Source organism: Bombus terrestris, chromosome 14 (assembly GCF_910591885.1).
Source record: "Bombus terrestris chromosome 14, iyBomTerr1.2, whole genome shotgun sequence".
NCBI lineage: Eukaryota > Metazoa > Arthropoda > Insecta > Hymenoptera > Apidae > Bombus > Bombus terrestris.
In genome coordinates this window covers 7,553,859-7,568,466 of record NC_063282.1, presented here as the reverse complement: position 1 = coordinate 7,568,466, position 14,608 = coordinate 7,553,859, and the positions used below count along the sequence as shown (strand labels likewise).

Sequence of the window (14,608 nt, the reverse complement as noted above, 5' to 3'; positions counted from 1 at the left end):
TAAAAGATGTAAGATGTGCTTTACATGTTTTAAATTCAAATATTATAAACTTAAACATAAAAAAAAACTTCCCCAGGTGAGGCTCGAACTCACAACCCCGGCATTGCTCACAAATTTACTGTCATATAAGTACCGTGCGCTAACCGATTGCGCCACTGGGGAGTTGTAGTTTGCAATTTCTTATTCATATATAGAAAGACATTAATCAAAAATATTGATCAAAATAGACAATAATTGTTAAATACATCTTAATACGAGTATTAAAAAGATATTATGTTACGAAAAAGAACAATTTCACTAATTACATACTTCTTAACATAACCTGTATATGAATATATGAAAATTATAATGCACCAAATATATTTGAAATAAATATTTATTGATTCTTTATTATCATACATTATATGACGATAGTTTATTCAGTAACGTTTATAATAGCTTAAGTTTAAAAAAATATTACTCCATATCATCATTAATTTCCGATTGATTACTATCTTCGTACATGTCAATAACAGAACATAGATCATCCCATAAGTCAATGACATTTTCTTTTGTAAGGTTTGGTTTGCAAAAATTTTGCAGCAAAGATTGATTTTCTTGGGCAAACTTTGCAGTAAGAGGAAAGTGCTGATTACATATATTATCAGTTTTTTCAGGATTTATGACAAAATGATGCTCCATTTTCCAATACTGCTCCGAAAACAATACTGACCATTGAAGTATTAAATACACCTGCTTTACGTTTTCAGTTAAATGTATATATACTAAAATTCCACCATTTTCTTCTTTACATTGTTTACAACTTACATACTTCCCATCATTCAACTTATCAAGTATCCTTTTTCTTACCACGTTTTCCTCACTGTATTGTGAAATTGCTAGAAGAACAAATTTTAATGTTTAAGTACTGCTTTCTCGTGTTACACAAAAAATTATATAACTTGTGAATTACCAGATGTAAGAAGTGAAAAGTTTTTCATTCTAGTCATATTTTGTACCCAAGATTCAATCTCCAACATATAACATTTATCGATATTTATAAAATGACATGTTATATCACAAATTTCAAATTCTTTTTCATCCTAAAATAAAGCAGAAAAATAATACATCAAAACAATGTATTTTATTATAGAAGTAGTATTATTTTGTGTTATATACCTCCAATTTTACTGTTAACTCTACATATAAATTTAAAGCTTTCGTTTTTAAACAAGTTGTATATTTATAGACATTATCATGTAACCATTTCTTATCTATATCTTTAAATGTTATACCAGAGACTCCACAAGAAACATTACATAATATATGTGTATATTGTCCTTGTAATTTTTCTTTTGTGTTATTACCAGATTCTGTAGTCCTTGGCAAACTGATTTAGAAATAATAAAAATTAATATCAAGGATATAATAGATTTGATACAAAAGGATAAATTTAAGGATAAATATAATACAACTTTAACATAACAACTTCTTGCTGATTTTCCTGTTCTTTTAATTTTTCAATTAAGTTCTTTGCTTTTGCAACAAGGTCATTTTTTAATTTATTTAATGCAATCAATTCAGGATCTTCCATCATCCTAAAATAGAATTAGATTTAAATTATTAAATAACTGAATATTTGAATTTGTATGATAAATAGATAATTTTATTTGATAAATTTTTAAAATAATGTGCATTTAAAACAATTACATGCAATATTCTCTGATACAAATACATACTTATAATTTATCAAATTCATGTATTTTTATTTTCAACTATTAAAATTACTTAGATGTAAAATTTAAGAAATGCATTAAAAATATGCTAGAATATAATTTATGATTACCAAATGATATCTTGCAGATTGTAGATAGTATCAATCTAATATTTTTGTATTCAGGTTATTAAAATATTATAAATTAAATATCACGAATGAAAGTATAATATAGGAGGTATTCGTAAGCGCACATAACTTAATTTGTAACGTAAACATAACCTTAATTTATACGAACATCTGTTGTTTATGTCAATACGGGAATAATGTACATAAACGTAGTATAATTTTATTTTTATTATAAATTTACGTGATAACTATTTGTTTATGTAGTATGTAACAAGAATATTGAAAATTTTTCTACTGTCTGTAACGAACAATAAAATTCATTGTTTGTTAAGGAACAATTTCGTTCGTCTGTGAAAGATATAAATTAACGAGAAAATTCTCATGTTTTGCGTGCAAGGGTTAAGAAAATTATAAAATATTGAGAAAATGGATGATGAAACATTAAACAGGTGAGTTTAGGCTTCGCTTTGTTCATGCCTGAATACAAAGGTTAACTTGTATTATTTGCATATGTATTTCATTAGAGATAATACGACGCTTTCAAGGTTATAAAATAATGACAATAATGTAAAACCTGACATAACCAGTTTGTTAAGAATTAATAAAATTATTATACTTTAAAATACTTGCTATAGTCTGTTTGTTGAACTAATTTAGGATATAATATAAAATATATAATTTGATTCTTAGACTTGCAGTTGAGGCATTATTAGAAGAAGCTAAGATTGGAGCAAAAAGAGCAGAAATAATGGGACCCAGTGGATGGATAAAACCAAAGGAATCTATTAATAAAAGATTTCTTCATTCAACATTACGTAATGTTGTTCTTTCAAACAAATATCAATTAAAAAGAAGAAGTGAGAAACAGTTGCATATATCTGAGAATACGTTAAAGTAATTTTTATTTTTTGCTCTTAGTATAAGTATTAGTTCCTTGCAACATTCTTTACTGTCCTTCTATTAATTTAGGATTAAATCATTCAATATCATGAAAATCTATGTCATTTAGTACCTATTAAGTAATTGTAAGTTTCATTTTAAGCTAAATAAATGTAATATAAAAGGCATTCACTTAAATATAATGAAAAAAAAATTAGTCACCAATGATAGTTAAAATGATGGAATAAATTGATATGGATTTAAAGATGCTGAAAATTGTAATTAATATAAAATTTGATAAATACAAGTAATCGAAAGAGAATTTTAAGCATGAAAATATTACATAATATAGCAAAATGTGATGTAATGTAATGTACAATGTAAAGTAGTGATAAGGGTTGAATAAATATATTACAATATATTCCTTGCATTAACTTTATAAAAACATACGTAGATTAATAAGATAGAATGAATGTTAAGAAAGAAGAATGAAATAAAAAACAATGCTAGAAAATGTAATTTCTTATTTCAGAAAATTATAAAGTTTTAACTATTGATTAATTAATTAATTTAACTGTCTCGTTTAAAAATGTTTAAAAATGCTAAGTTAGTGGGCAAAAGTTATTTTTATGAAAATTAAGGTAATTTTCATGTGTTATATGTATCGCATTGCATAAAAAGTATTGATTCGAATTGAATATAACATGAAGTAAATGATCGACTAATTAAGACCAATTTATTTTAGAAATAGAGAATTATTTTATATTTTACGAAAATATAACATATTTTAAGACAAATTATAATCCAAGCAAGATATAAGTTCATCCGGTAAAAATATTTTATTTATTTATGAATTTGACTTTACTTTTCAGAAACTACTTAAAACAGCTAAAATAATCGTTTTATTACATTAAAAAGTGATATAATTGTGATAACAGAACATCAATTATACCTCAATTATACTATTGATCATAGTAGTCCATAAAATCGGAAACCACGTGATTTTCTCTACTATCATTTCCGTTATAATAAGAGAATATAGGTCTTTTACGTGTTTGAAGCGTGAGGAATAGCCGGTAGTTTATTCGTCTGGTCTTATTGCTATACTAATATAACTTATATAAAATATAAATTATAAAATATTATTTGTTCGTTAAACCATGGCGACCAGTCTCCGAGGACTTCGTAGATTAAATATTTCTCTGGCAAATAGTGCATTTTTTAAATATAATTTTATAAATGGTACGTAATATTCTTAACCTAAACCTGTACTACATGGACTTAAATTAGAATAACGAGTTCAAAAAAGGCCATGACGCAAATAATATAAGAGGAGAATGGTTTCAAATATTAATATTAATATTAATTCTAAAATAAATGGAAGATTTCCGAAGTTGATTTTTAACAATACTTTTTATTGTTTGTAGTTGGGGTTCGGTCTATGTATACGGAACGAGACTTAGGCGTATCACTGTATGAGAATACGAGATACGTATTTCGCAATCAGTTTATGACGATAGAAAATGTATTTCGTGAAAAAATGCAGGAAATATGTCAGCATGAGGATGGAGTGATATATACAGAAGATTTAAAAGCAATGATACATTTAGCACAACCTAATGAAAATGATATGCAACTGTTAAATGTTATGTTAGAGAAGTATATTCAGAATCAAGAAGAAAAGAAGTTTGGTAAATACATATTTGGACCAGTCGTAATGAGAATGTATTATCATTTGAATCAACCAGAATATGCCTTAGGGGCATTTAATAATGATGCAATAAAAGATAGCTTTAATTACCGCACATCTTTCCGCATTTTAATGTGTTTGTTATATAAAAATAATATGTATAAAGAAATGAGAGAGATATACCAGAAAGTTTTGGATGCGGAAGGTATGGAATACATTGGGAGCTCTGTCGTCTTAATATATGCAGCATGTCTGAAGGAGGTACTTTTTAATTAGTAATTCTATATTATTTTAATTAATATTTTAGGTTTTTAATTAATCACATTTTTTATTTAGAATACTCCAGAGGCAGTAGAATTTGCATTAGATCATTGGAAACATCAGCAAAATACAATGAAGCCTTCCATAAGAAGTTCTGCATTATTATCATATTTACTGATTAAAAATAATAAACCTGAACTGGCTATGGAAATATTAAGCGCAATACCATTAGAGAGAGTTATATCTATTAAGAATCTTAAAATGTTGGCATATATTCATTTGGGAAAATATATACAAATAATTCCTATCTTGAAATATGGAACAGATCGAGATACTAATCGCAATAAACAGTACTATTTTTTCTCTGAAGTGGTATGTAAAACTAAAGTTTATTACTGTAAAGTTAATTCAATATCCATATTTACGTGCATTGTTTAATTTGTCCTGTTAATTATTAGTTTCGATTAAAGCAGATCTTACATAATAATTATAGTATTCTACATTCTTCCTTAATTGTTTTATAATCGCCTTATAGATAGATAAACTGGAAGAAAAATTGAAGACAGAAGAAGTAGAAGAAAGCAAGCAACTATCTTCTTTAATAGAAATAGCGAGACAGCATGATTATATTCAAAGCAATGTAAGTTACAGTAATTTGTAATTATACTTTGTAATTAATGTATAATTTTTATTTTTTTAAGTGTACTTTAGAAGAATTTATACTAAAGCCAATGACGTTTTCAAGAAGATACAAAGAAAGCTCAGGCGAACAGAGAAGATACTACCCAGATAAGAGAAGTGAATCTAAAAGTTATATGTAATGCACTTTTTTAATTCCTTCATCAATAATTAATTACATATGATTTTATCAATTTTGTTAATGAGGAATATTTTCCATCAACGGACTGTGCAGTCAAGTTGTATCGTTGCCTGATAAGTAAAATGTTTTATCTATACTTTTTAGATATAGTTACTGTATAGAATGTAATTTTATGAAGTAAATAAAATAAGTTCAGAAAAATGTAAAAGATTGAAGTACGTGTTGTTTCTTTATGCATGTGTTCATGAAATTGCTAGCAAACTTTTTTGTAGGTCATAATAAAGTATATTTTGCTTTTAAAATTGCATTTTATGATGTTTATGACGCTGATGTTCTACGTGATAATACGTTTACATAAGATGAATTTATATACACATACGTAGTTTCTATGATCTACTATTCAATTTGTCCTACTAGAATCTGCGATAATCGAAAAATTATTTTTAACGATTCAAGATGCATTTCCCCCGAAAAATCATTAGAATAATCGATAATTAATCAATGCGTTCTATATAAGATACATCGGTGCGATCAATCGATATAAACGATCGAATTCGACTTAGCTTTCGAAAATTTCGATATGGTTCCGATATTGATCGAACGAAAGTATTCTTTTCATGAAATTCTGCCGAATGGGTCTGATTGTCAATAACGTGCACTTTGGAAATGATCAGAAAACATTCGGGAAAAGAATATGGAAACCCTTGTTTGCGGTAATATATATGATTCTACCGGTACGTGTGAACATGTCAATTGATGCGGTCATGTTGAAAATCATGATATTTGAAGGTAGAAGAGGTACGAGTGTCAGACGGACGATAGGTGGGACATGTTAGGCGAGAATTAGTAGCGCTCGTGATGGTAACCGTACGAAATGAAGGAAGAAAAGGACGATGCATCATACTAGCTCCGATGCGGTACGGGGTTTGGGAAGTGGAATGACGTCATGTTGCTAAAGCGACGCGGCAACGCTAAGCGTCTGCGTGGGTCGACGGGTGTCTGGGCCAGGATCAATAGCGTGCCAGCAACCAGGTAGTAGGTGTGAGTGTATGTAGGTTTCTGAACGGTGGCAGTCCAGGAGACGAACCTTCCGAGGTAGGACACTTCACGAGTCGAGTACAGTTCCAGTGTCGTACCAGAAAGCGCCATGCCAGTATCACTACGTCACGGAGCCCTCATTGCCTAGGATTATCAGCTTCTCCAGGTAACTACGACTTTTTTCTTTTCTCATATCGTATCGCTTCGTTTAGACCCTAAATTAATACCGGGTAATGACAACTTGCAAACGTATCCAGAGTGTTGTGTGCAGCAACGATTCGGGGCCACCACCCACGGCCAAACATTCCAAACGTCTCCCTCAAATGCATTTCAACCGATTATCCTCGTTAATCACCATGTACTACCGTATTAATTTATTTTACGATTGGTCGTAGCTGGACCGATGTGAACGTTGAAACCTTTTTTGTGAAAGCGATCGAATCGAAGCCAGAACAAACGAAATTGATAGAAAAATCGGCGAGCAGAGTTCAATCTGGTCTGGTGGTCAATCGAGGTCGTAGTATAGGTCAACAGAAAGATTGACAAGGAAGACGGGGGAATATAGACAGTCTTAGATAGAATAGCGAAAGGCTTAGATAGAGCTCGTGGTGGGGATTGTGCGTAACACAGATATGGATCCCTCGACTTCTGCATGAATGTTGGTTGTCCAGTCGCTAGGAAAAACATAGGCTTGCTTTGTTATCGTGAACTAATGACTAGCTCGTTACCGTACACCCTCTCTCGGTGGCGTCACTGGGGATGCCTCGTTACACGTTTCATCTCTGGCTATTACGCGCAACTTGAAAAGACGCATAACCGAGAAACAAGAAAAAGAAGAAATAGGAGATCAACTACTTTCTATATGAAATATTTCACGTATGAAATGGGATAACATTTTTTTCACTACTCTTTTACACGACGGTTTCGTAAAGCTCGTAAAGCGAGATGAAATGTGTCGAGCGGAACAAGTCGAGCGTATTTTACTTGATTAAAATTAACGCCAGATGGAGGTGTTTAGCAACGGGGGGAAAGCAATTACTTAAAAACACGTCCATGTATCCAGGATTTGTTTGATAAAGAAATTTATTCACGCTCTTGCTTAAGCGCTCTCGAGAAGCAGCAATACAAACACGTTCCGCGCATACGTGTACACACATGCACATAAGTATATATGTATGTACATACACGCGCGCGCGTATGTGTGTGTGTGTATATATATATATATACACACAAACGCTTACGTATATGTTATGTATATATACACAACTCACATATACTATATACACATCCGATGCTGACCTAATTCGTATGGAGTACCGTTCGCAGCAATCATTTGCCTTTCGTGTATCCTGTTGTCGCTTTCAACTTTCAGCTTCTCGCGCGATTTGCGTAATTAAATGGAACGCGCGATGCATCGCATTATTCAATCGACCCGTTCCATTTACTCTTTTCCCAAGAACAAGAGAGCTCGACGATATATAATAAATTACATGGAGTTCACGAATTCATCCAATTTCCAAGATAACATTAATTACAAGCCGGATAATTCATAGTTTCGTCGATTCTCTTAATGAAAATCCATTTTTCGTGCTCGGTCGAACTCACCTTTGTCACTTTCTCTCTTCCGACGTTTACTGCAAAGACTAATTACTAATTAACCGATTTTCAGTTAATAAAATCCCCTGCTCTCCCTCTCACTTTATTTACCGTCGGAGGTAATTATTAATTAAGCGATTTTTATGGAATGGAATTTCAAAGCGAATTCGACGATCGAGAAGGAGGCTTTTCACTTCATGAAAAATCCATAGGCATATACGTTTTTTTTTTTTTTTTTTTTTTTTAGGCTGTTTACTGATTAACGATACGTGCCTATTTTCGAAAGTTCGTCGTTGTTTTCTTCTCGAGTTATCGAACCGTTTACATTTGACGGTGATCAACACCGTTGCGATTTTATGCGTGTTTGAGCGGCGAGGAAAACATCGATCAAGGAAAACAGCGTATACGCAGGCAGGGTGGCATGGTTGAAAAACAAAGCTGCCTTAACTGTATGGTCACTTACGGTGTCCGGTATATGGTCACTGCAGTGTAGTAGGTCAGTGTGCGGCCAGACGCTCGCCCAGTAGAATCGGTGCGCGCAAAGTCAGGCAATGTCCAGTTCTTCAAATATATACGAGTTTCTGTTCTCTTCCCCGATTTTCAAATAATCTCCACTCTTTTTGGAGAAAACATCCCTATAAATTGCTAATCCTATTAAATTGCTGTGAAATACAGTCTCAGGATTTTTAAGTGTTTAAACAAAGTTAGAGCGTCTTATGTGTATTGTGTGATTTCAAGACAATGCCTGATTTGTTCGGTCAATCGTTTTATGGTGTTCTAAAAAAATACTCAAAGTCCTGATTAATTGAACATTGAAACTTCAATAGTGTGATAATTTCGGGAAATAAAAATTGATTCTCAAGCGTTGAGCAACAGTCAGACGTTGGATAGTTAATCGGTTGCAATACACATTTTCTGAGATTTTCTGATCCAATCTCTGTTAAAACATAGTATCTTCATAACTAAAACATAGTATCTATAACTTCCAACATAGTATCGTAATTCCTGTTCGACGGTCGTTTATACTCGTTTACAGCTACACGTACATATGTCTCTATAACTTGGCTTCGCTTCAAATAGGCAAAATTCATCGCGTCTATTTTCTGGAAATTATTCGATTTTTACTTGCTCCACCGGGATATAATACATTTTAGCTTGCTCATAGAGCTAAATTACGGATATTTATAAATATAATAATATATTCATGACTCTGCGTATTTGTGGGATAAAACTGATAACCCGTTGATGTATACTTTTATTGCGCGTGAACCGTGTTCGAACCGATGCATATATTAAATTTTGTTGAATATTCTAAGATGAAGTTAATTTAAAATTCTCGTTAAAACCGAGCTAAAAACATTCGCGATTAAGTTTATACGAGGTAATTAGAAACCAAACTAGACAGTCGCATTTACAGAAAATTTCCTATTTCCGGTATTAGAATAGACATAGGTATGTTTAATTTTCCAGAAAGTAAATGATTAACTTCGATAGAGTCAGTCGGTTTGACTTCTACGTGGCTCGTATAAATTCCTAATAAAAGTTAGAAATCGAAATATTTATATTTTCCGATCGAATTGAAGATAATATAAAACTTTCTCTTCGTTTTAATAAGTTTTTTCTAAGGGAATCCAAAAGTAGAGAACATGCATAGGAATTATTTTATCGATTCAAATATTTCTTTTGACAGAATTATTGCTATTTAACCTATTAGATCATACTTTAATCACGAATAAAAACGTAAATATCGACTTTCATTAACGAATTAAATTCTCTTGTAGCATTAAACAATGATTTATTTCTGCATTACAGGCTACCGCAATGTGGCCTGGAGTATTGAAGTTATTGGTGTTACTAACATTCTTGCTACATCTATCAAGGTACGTTTCTCATCCATTCTTCATCATTCAAGCTTCTAATCGCAGGAATCAATATCTTACACTTAATAAATAAACTAAATACTTTGGAAAAATAACTGTAATCCGTTAATTTAATAATATTATTGGTTAATAAATTATCGTGCAGGAAGCTCCAACGTTTAAGCTATTCGCGATCAGAATTAAATTTTCAACTTTTAATGACAAATTCCAGCTGCTCGAATTTAAATTTTATTATCAATTCGAGGTCCAGAAAAACAACAGAAGTCTGAACGAAGATAAGATTATGCAATCAATTAAATCTATTACTTCCAAGGGTTGAAATATAAATTTTGCATCAATTTGGTGTCTAGAGAAATGAACAAAATTCTGAATAGATCAATACTATAATTTATAATTATGAATTTCAAGTTTTTATATATAAATAGATTGTAGAGTTTTAAGCACTTGTGGGAAATTTGAAGGTATAAGAATGCACACAATGCATATAATATGCAAAAATATATAAGATAAATATGTAGTGGCACATGAGCCAATGAAAAATTCGAATCTGGAGAGACTCATATTATTCTATCAAAGTTGTACCAAGGTCTAAAGGCAAACGAGCTCCGGACAGATTGTTATTAAAATTACGGGTAATCTTCAATTGGAGTTACATGACAAATATAACTTTGAACTTCTTGTAATAAGTCCGTCAATACATGTATATGAACGTGTTCCCTAGAACATAGTTGAATTGTTATCCTTTCTGCGATCTCTACTTGTACTTTGTACTTGTACTTCCACTGATTTTAATATAACCAACTATTACAATTTCATCCACTCGTTGCATTATTAAATACACCTACACGTTTAATCCACCTCAGATATATTATATTATATAAAATATACAAGATAATCAAAGTAGAGTATTTATTATAGTATTTAATACACGAAGAAAATTTCTATTTACATTCCGCTTCTTTAATTATGTTCATAGAAGTATAAAAGACGCATCAAAACGCGCATTCTACGTACAAGTTATAAATTAACTCCTTAACCTGTAACTACGGGCATAGCCCGTAGTACGATGATCGGACCAAACGTAAATATTATGGGTATAGCCCTTAGTACGATGATCGGGCTAAACATAAATATTACGGGTATAGCCCGTAGTAGATGATCGGATCAGTAGGTAAATTCTCGAACGTAAATCGTACGTTAAGGGGTTAATTTGATGTCTAGAAGAACAAAAGAATTCAAAACAAGTGCAGAAAGGATGTTATTTATATATTTCTTGTTATGATTGCAGATGTGCGCAGCTGCAGAAAAAGGTGGTGAATTTCCGGGAAAAGGAGAAGGAGGTATTAGACGACATTCTAGGACCAGGACGGTACGACGCGCGTATCCGACCCAGTGGAGAAAATGGAACAGGTGAATATATGAATGTTCTTTTTTTACGTCCATTATTCCTTCCAGTCTTCCTTATCAAAAGAAAAAAAGAAAAAAATCGACCAATTATACCAACATTGTCATAAAGAAGTCGGATACGATTAAGAAGACAATGAGGCCTAAAAATTTAGCTTGAATAAGCCTCGGATAAAAGGGTAATTCGTTTTGTCAGCTGTACCGCTTACAACAGCTCTAAATGAAATTTTATGATACTCTAATCTGATCAAGAGTCCTGCAACTGGTTATCTAGCTGATATTTTTTCAACGAAATCACGGATTAATTAATGCGCTATTCTAGTCGTCATTAAATAGTCCACGTTTTTGTAGTGCAACTTGCAAATGATTTGAAAAGTTAGAACAAGTGTTTGAAACATTCTTACGTATATTCCAACGCGTATATTACTTTAATAGATACTGTGTTACTTTAATAGGACTAGCTAACAGAGAGTTTCGAATTATAATGTATATGAATCTTATTATTTTTGTGAAACATTTTTTTTTTATCGAGACGCCTATCAAAATTCTGCATATTCTAAATTTGTGCAATCTGAATGTTAATTTTTTTCCTCAAGCTAGAGTTTCATTTATTTCTCGTTTCCTATGTATATATATATGTTGCTATGTGTATATATATATATACACACATATATAGAGAGAGAGAATTTTTCAAACTAATCAATACTTGAGTTGCACTGTGAGGTAGTTGTTAGCAATTCTGAATAATCTAAAATCATGTTGTCGGTTTGCTAGTAGAGCGACGCATTTGAGATTCCTATCCGTGAGAATTAATTGTGAAATTGAACTATTTACTAGAATGGGAGTGCCACAATTATCCGATCAATATACCATTTAACAAGGATATCATATTTCATAAAATAAGCTTTTAATCCTTTTTTCAGCGAGCGATATAGATAGATAATACTTTACCGGAGGCTGATAAATGTTTTCATTGCAAAGTAATTGGCCTTTCTTGTAAATTAATCATTTTCTACTTAAAACTTTTCATTTCAACCGTTTAAAAATTTATTTTTCTCCCAATTAGCTGTGTCACTTGTCTAGCAAACCAACGATGTGCCTCGGACAGAGCTCGATTCCGCAAAATTTCGTCTTTAACTACAACTTGCCGTTGATTTGCACAATTCTTACTAACAGGCATAGTTGTCACTACTCAAAGAAAAAAAAATAGAAAATATATATATATATACAACGATATGAAAAAGAGGGAAAGATCGAATGAAAGATCGAATGAAAACGTATCCGCAGTCGAGGACACGTATTCATGGGGGTCGTTATAGGCTTTACACCCGGCGAAGCACGTAAAACGTTTTAAGAAGTAAACGTGTCAAAGAGGAACAAGCTACTGTATTCGAGGTAACATCCCTGTTGGCAGTGTGCCGACAAATTGCAGGCGTGACGAGTTTTGCAGCGGATCGGGGAAACAAAATGCGTCCACGAACACGACTTTTGTTGGAATCGATACCGGTAGCAATGGTCAACGACGAGCTGGCACACGATCCGCTGTCATTCCGTGACAGCGAGTACCAGATCACGTAAACGAATCGTGTTCATACACATACGGACACTGGCTTCTATGTAGTAGAGAATGTACATGTGGAAATTCTATCAAGCTTCTAGGAACGTCTTCTTGTAATAGAGCGATGAAATTCCTCGAATAATTGGCATAAGTGATCTATTTTATTCTTGATAAGTTAACAAGCTCGTTAATTTAATATCTAAATTACTTCAAATAATAGGGGAACATGCCACGTTTCAAAGTTATATGATCAAACAAAATACATGATATCAGTGGCAATTGGCCTTTCCTTTTTTATAAATTCGAAGGTCAATTTTCTTTCTTAAAATAAATTTTATGTGACTTCTGGGACGAATGTTGCGTAGGATGAATGCTTTCAGAATTTTCAAATAATGAGACGAACGAAAATACTGGAGTTGTTAGCAATCTTCTTTTGAGAGTTTGCTTTTTAAAATCTGTCGCATTCTCTATGGGAACACACACACGTGATACTGTTACTATTGTATTTAAAAAATCAAGATTGTTCTCCGGATCCGCTTTACGTCATCTGTAAAGAAACGATTGCCGTCAGCATGTTTCTTCTTCAATCTTATAACTCTCACAAGTAATATGTTCACGTATTATTTGAAATAAGGAAAATGTTTTAGGTAAACATAGCTGGTAGGACACCCACGTATGTCAGAAAATAAGAAGGAAAATTTAGATTTCTGTTGGTAACATTCGAGATACTTTCATGTAACTTTATCCCTTTGGAAGATCGTTTTGATAATCGTTGTAAGTAATTTCATGAAGAGTATATTTTCAGACACTGATACTCGTATTCTCAATACAGAGTGTTTGAAAATCACAGATTAGAAAAGTACAGAAGAATAGAAGATACATTTTTGATCTAATGGATTTACATTCGTTTCTATTTCACTTTTTATGTAACAACGTCTAATAATTACTATTACATGTTTGTTACAATTTCTTACTGGAAAATTCCTGAAATCTGAAACCGGAGGACTCAGGCTTTGTTCCTTAAAAGTAAAAGGGAAACGACGATACGTTTATTAGACTAAAATGTATACTTTCCTAACTAATAATATTAAAACGCTATGTTTATGGCGCTGACATTGTCTCAGTATATTTCTGAAAAATAAGAATACTTGCAACTCGTCAAAATTTCAACACAATATTTCAAAAGCGGTAATTTAAAATGCTGAAACTTTTGATAACGATAAAATAAAATATCTATCGTGCTGCACCAGGATTTATTGAAAATGTACAAGTCACGTTAAAGAAACAACGTGAGGAGAACACAGGGATCAATTTTGCTTCTGTGTAAGATGGCAGTCGCAGCATGACGTATTTCACGTAGCCTTTCGCTTATCTGACAGAACAAGACAGGAAATCAATATGTTTATATATTCATTTGTTTTTTTTCCAAAGAAATTTGAATGCAAAGTAGTGTACGGTGGTAACCTGCCAAATTTCCATATCGTGAAGATATTAAAAATGGAGATGATGATGGAGTGGAGGAGGAGAGGAGAGATAGGCAGGGGGATGATTCTGCCTTGCTAGGAAAAAAGGGATGATGACACTTGAGCAAGCGAAGGTTTATTATTTACATATTTTTTTCTGTTTATATTTTGTCTTTCTTATACGAATGAAGTGGATG

The 14,608-nt window shown here is 32.0% G+C and overlaps 4 protein-coding genes and 1 non-coding gene across 17 annotated transcripts in view; 3 read left to right on the top strand and 2 right to left on the bottom strand.

The window, feature by feature from the left end:
• Nucleotides 1-68: 68 nt before the first annotated feature.
• TRNAI-UAU lies at nucleotides 69-162 on the bottom strand. Its single transcript has 2 exons — nucleotides 125-162; nucleotides 69-104 (listed from the first exon to the last, which is right to left on the bottom strand). It is a non-coding gene; the product is annotated as a tRNA-Ile (tRNA).
• Nucleotides 163-358: 196 nt separating this feature from the next.
• LOC100651100 lies at nucleotides 359-2,586 on the bottom strand. 2 transcript variants are annotated; one of them, XM_012316464.3, is made up of 5 exons: nucleotides 2,453-2,586; nucleotides 1,455-1,577; nucleotides 1,159-1,369; nucleotides 953-1,082; nucleotides 359-878 (listed from the first exon to the last, which is right to left on the bottom strand). In XM_012316464.3, exons 2-5 carry the CDS (start codon nucleotides 1,574-1,576, stop codon nucleotides 457-459), a joined length of 885 nt encoding a protein of 294 aa, XP_012171854.1. In that variant the 5' UTR covers nucleotide 1,577; nucleotides 2,453-2,586; the 3' UTR covers nucleotides 359-456. The 2 variants fall into 2 exon arrangements, with proteins under 2 accessions (XP_012171854.1, XP_003400814.1); XM_003400766.4 differs by lacking the exon at nucleotides 2,453-2,586 and adding an exon at nucleotides 1,826-1,967.
• On the top strand, nucleotides 2,130-3,122 carry LOC100650980 (protein POLR1D). The gene is made up of 2 exons (XM_003400765.4): nucleotides 2,130-2,271; nucleotides 2,513-3,122. Exons 1-2 carry the CDS (start codon nucleotides 2,249-2,251, stop codon nucleotides 2,718-2,720), a joined length of 231 nt encoding a protein of 76 aa, XP_003400813.1. The 5' UTR covers nucleotides 2,130-2,248; the 3' UTR covers nucleotides 2,721-3,122.
• Nucleotides 3,123-3,732: 610 nt separating this feature from the next.
• On the top strand, nucleotides 3,733-5,687 carry LOC100650861 (pentatricopeptide repeat-containing protein 2, mitochondrial). Its single transcript, XM_003400764.4, has 5 exons — nucleotides 3,733-3,943; nucleotides 4,129-4,652; nucleotides 4,728-5,024; nucleotides 5,188-5,292; nucleotides 5,354-5,687. Exons 1-5 carry the CDS (start codon nucleotides 3,862-3,864, stop codon nucleotides 5,471-5,473), a joined length of 1,128 nt encoding a protein of 375 aa, XP_003400812.1. The 5' UTR covers nucleotides 3,733-3,861; the 3' UTR covers nucleotides 5,474-5,687.
• A 790-nt stretch (nucleotides 5,688-6,477) lies between these two features.
• LOC100650743 (glutamate-gated chloride channel) overlaps nucleotides 6,478-14,608 on the top strand; it is a 41,587-nt gene continuing 33,456 nt past the window's right edge. For 2 of the 12 annotated variants that reach the window (XM_012316456.3, XM_012316455.3), the window contains exons 1-3: nucleotides 6,478-6,676; nucleotides 9,919-9,986; nucleotides 11,275-11,396. In XM_012316456.3, the coding sequence (XP_012171846.1) occupies nucleotides 9,928-9,986; nucleotides 11,275-11,396 (181 nt within the window). In that variant the 5' untranslated portion in view covers nucleotides 6,478-6,676; nucleotides 9,919-9,927. Of the gene's footprint in view, nucleotides 6,677-8,594; nucleotides 8,655-9,010; nucleotides 9,559-9,822; nucleotides 9,847-9,918; nucleotides 9,987-11,274; nucleotides 11,397-14,608 lie in introns of those variants that run through there. The other 10 variants (XM_012316462.3, XM_012316461.3, XM_012316454.3 and 7 more) reach the window with 9 other exon arrangements.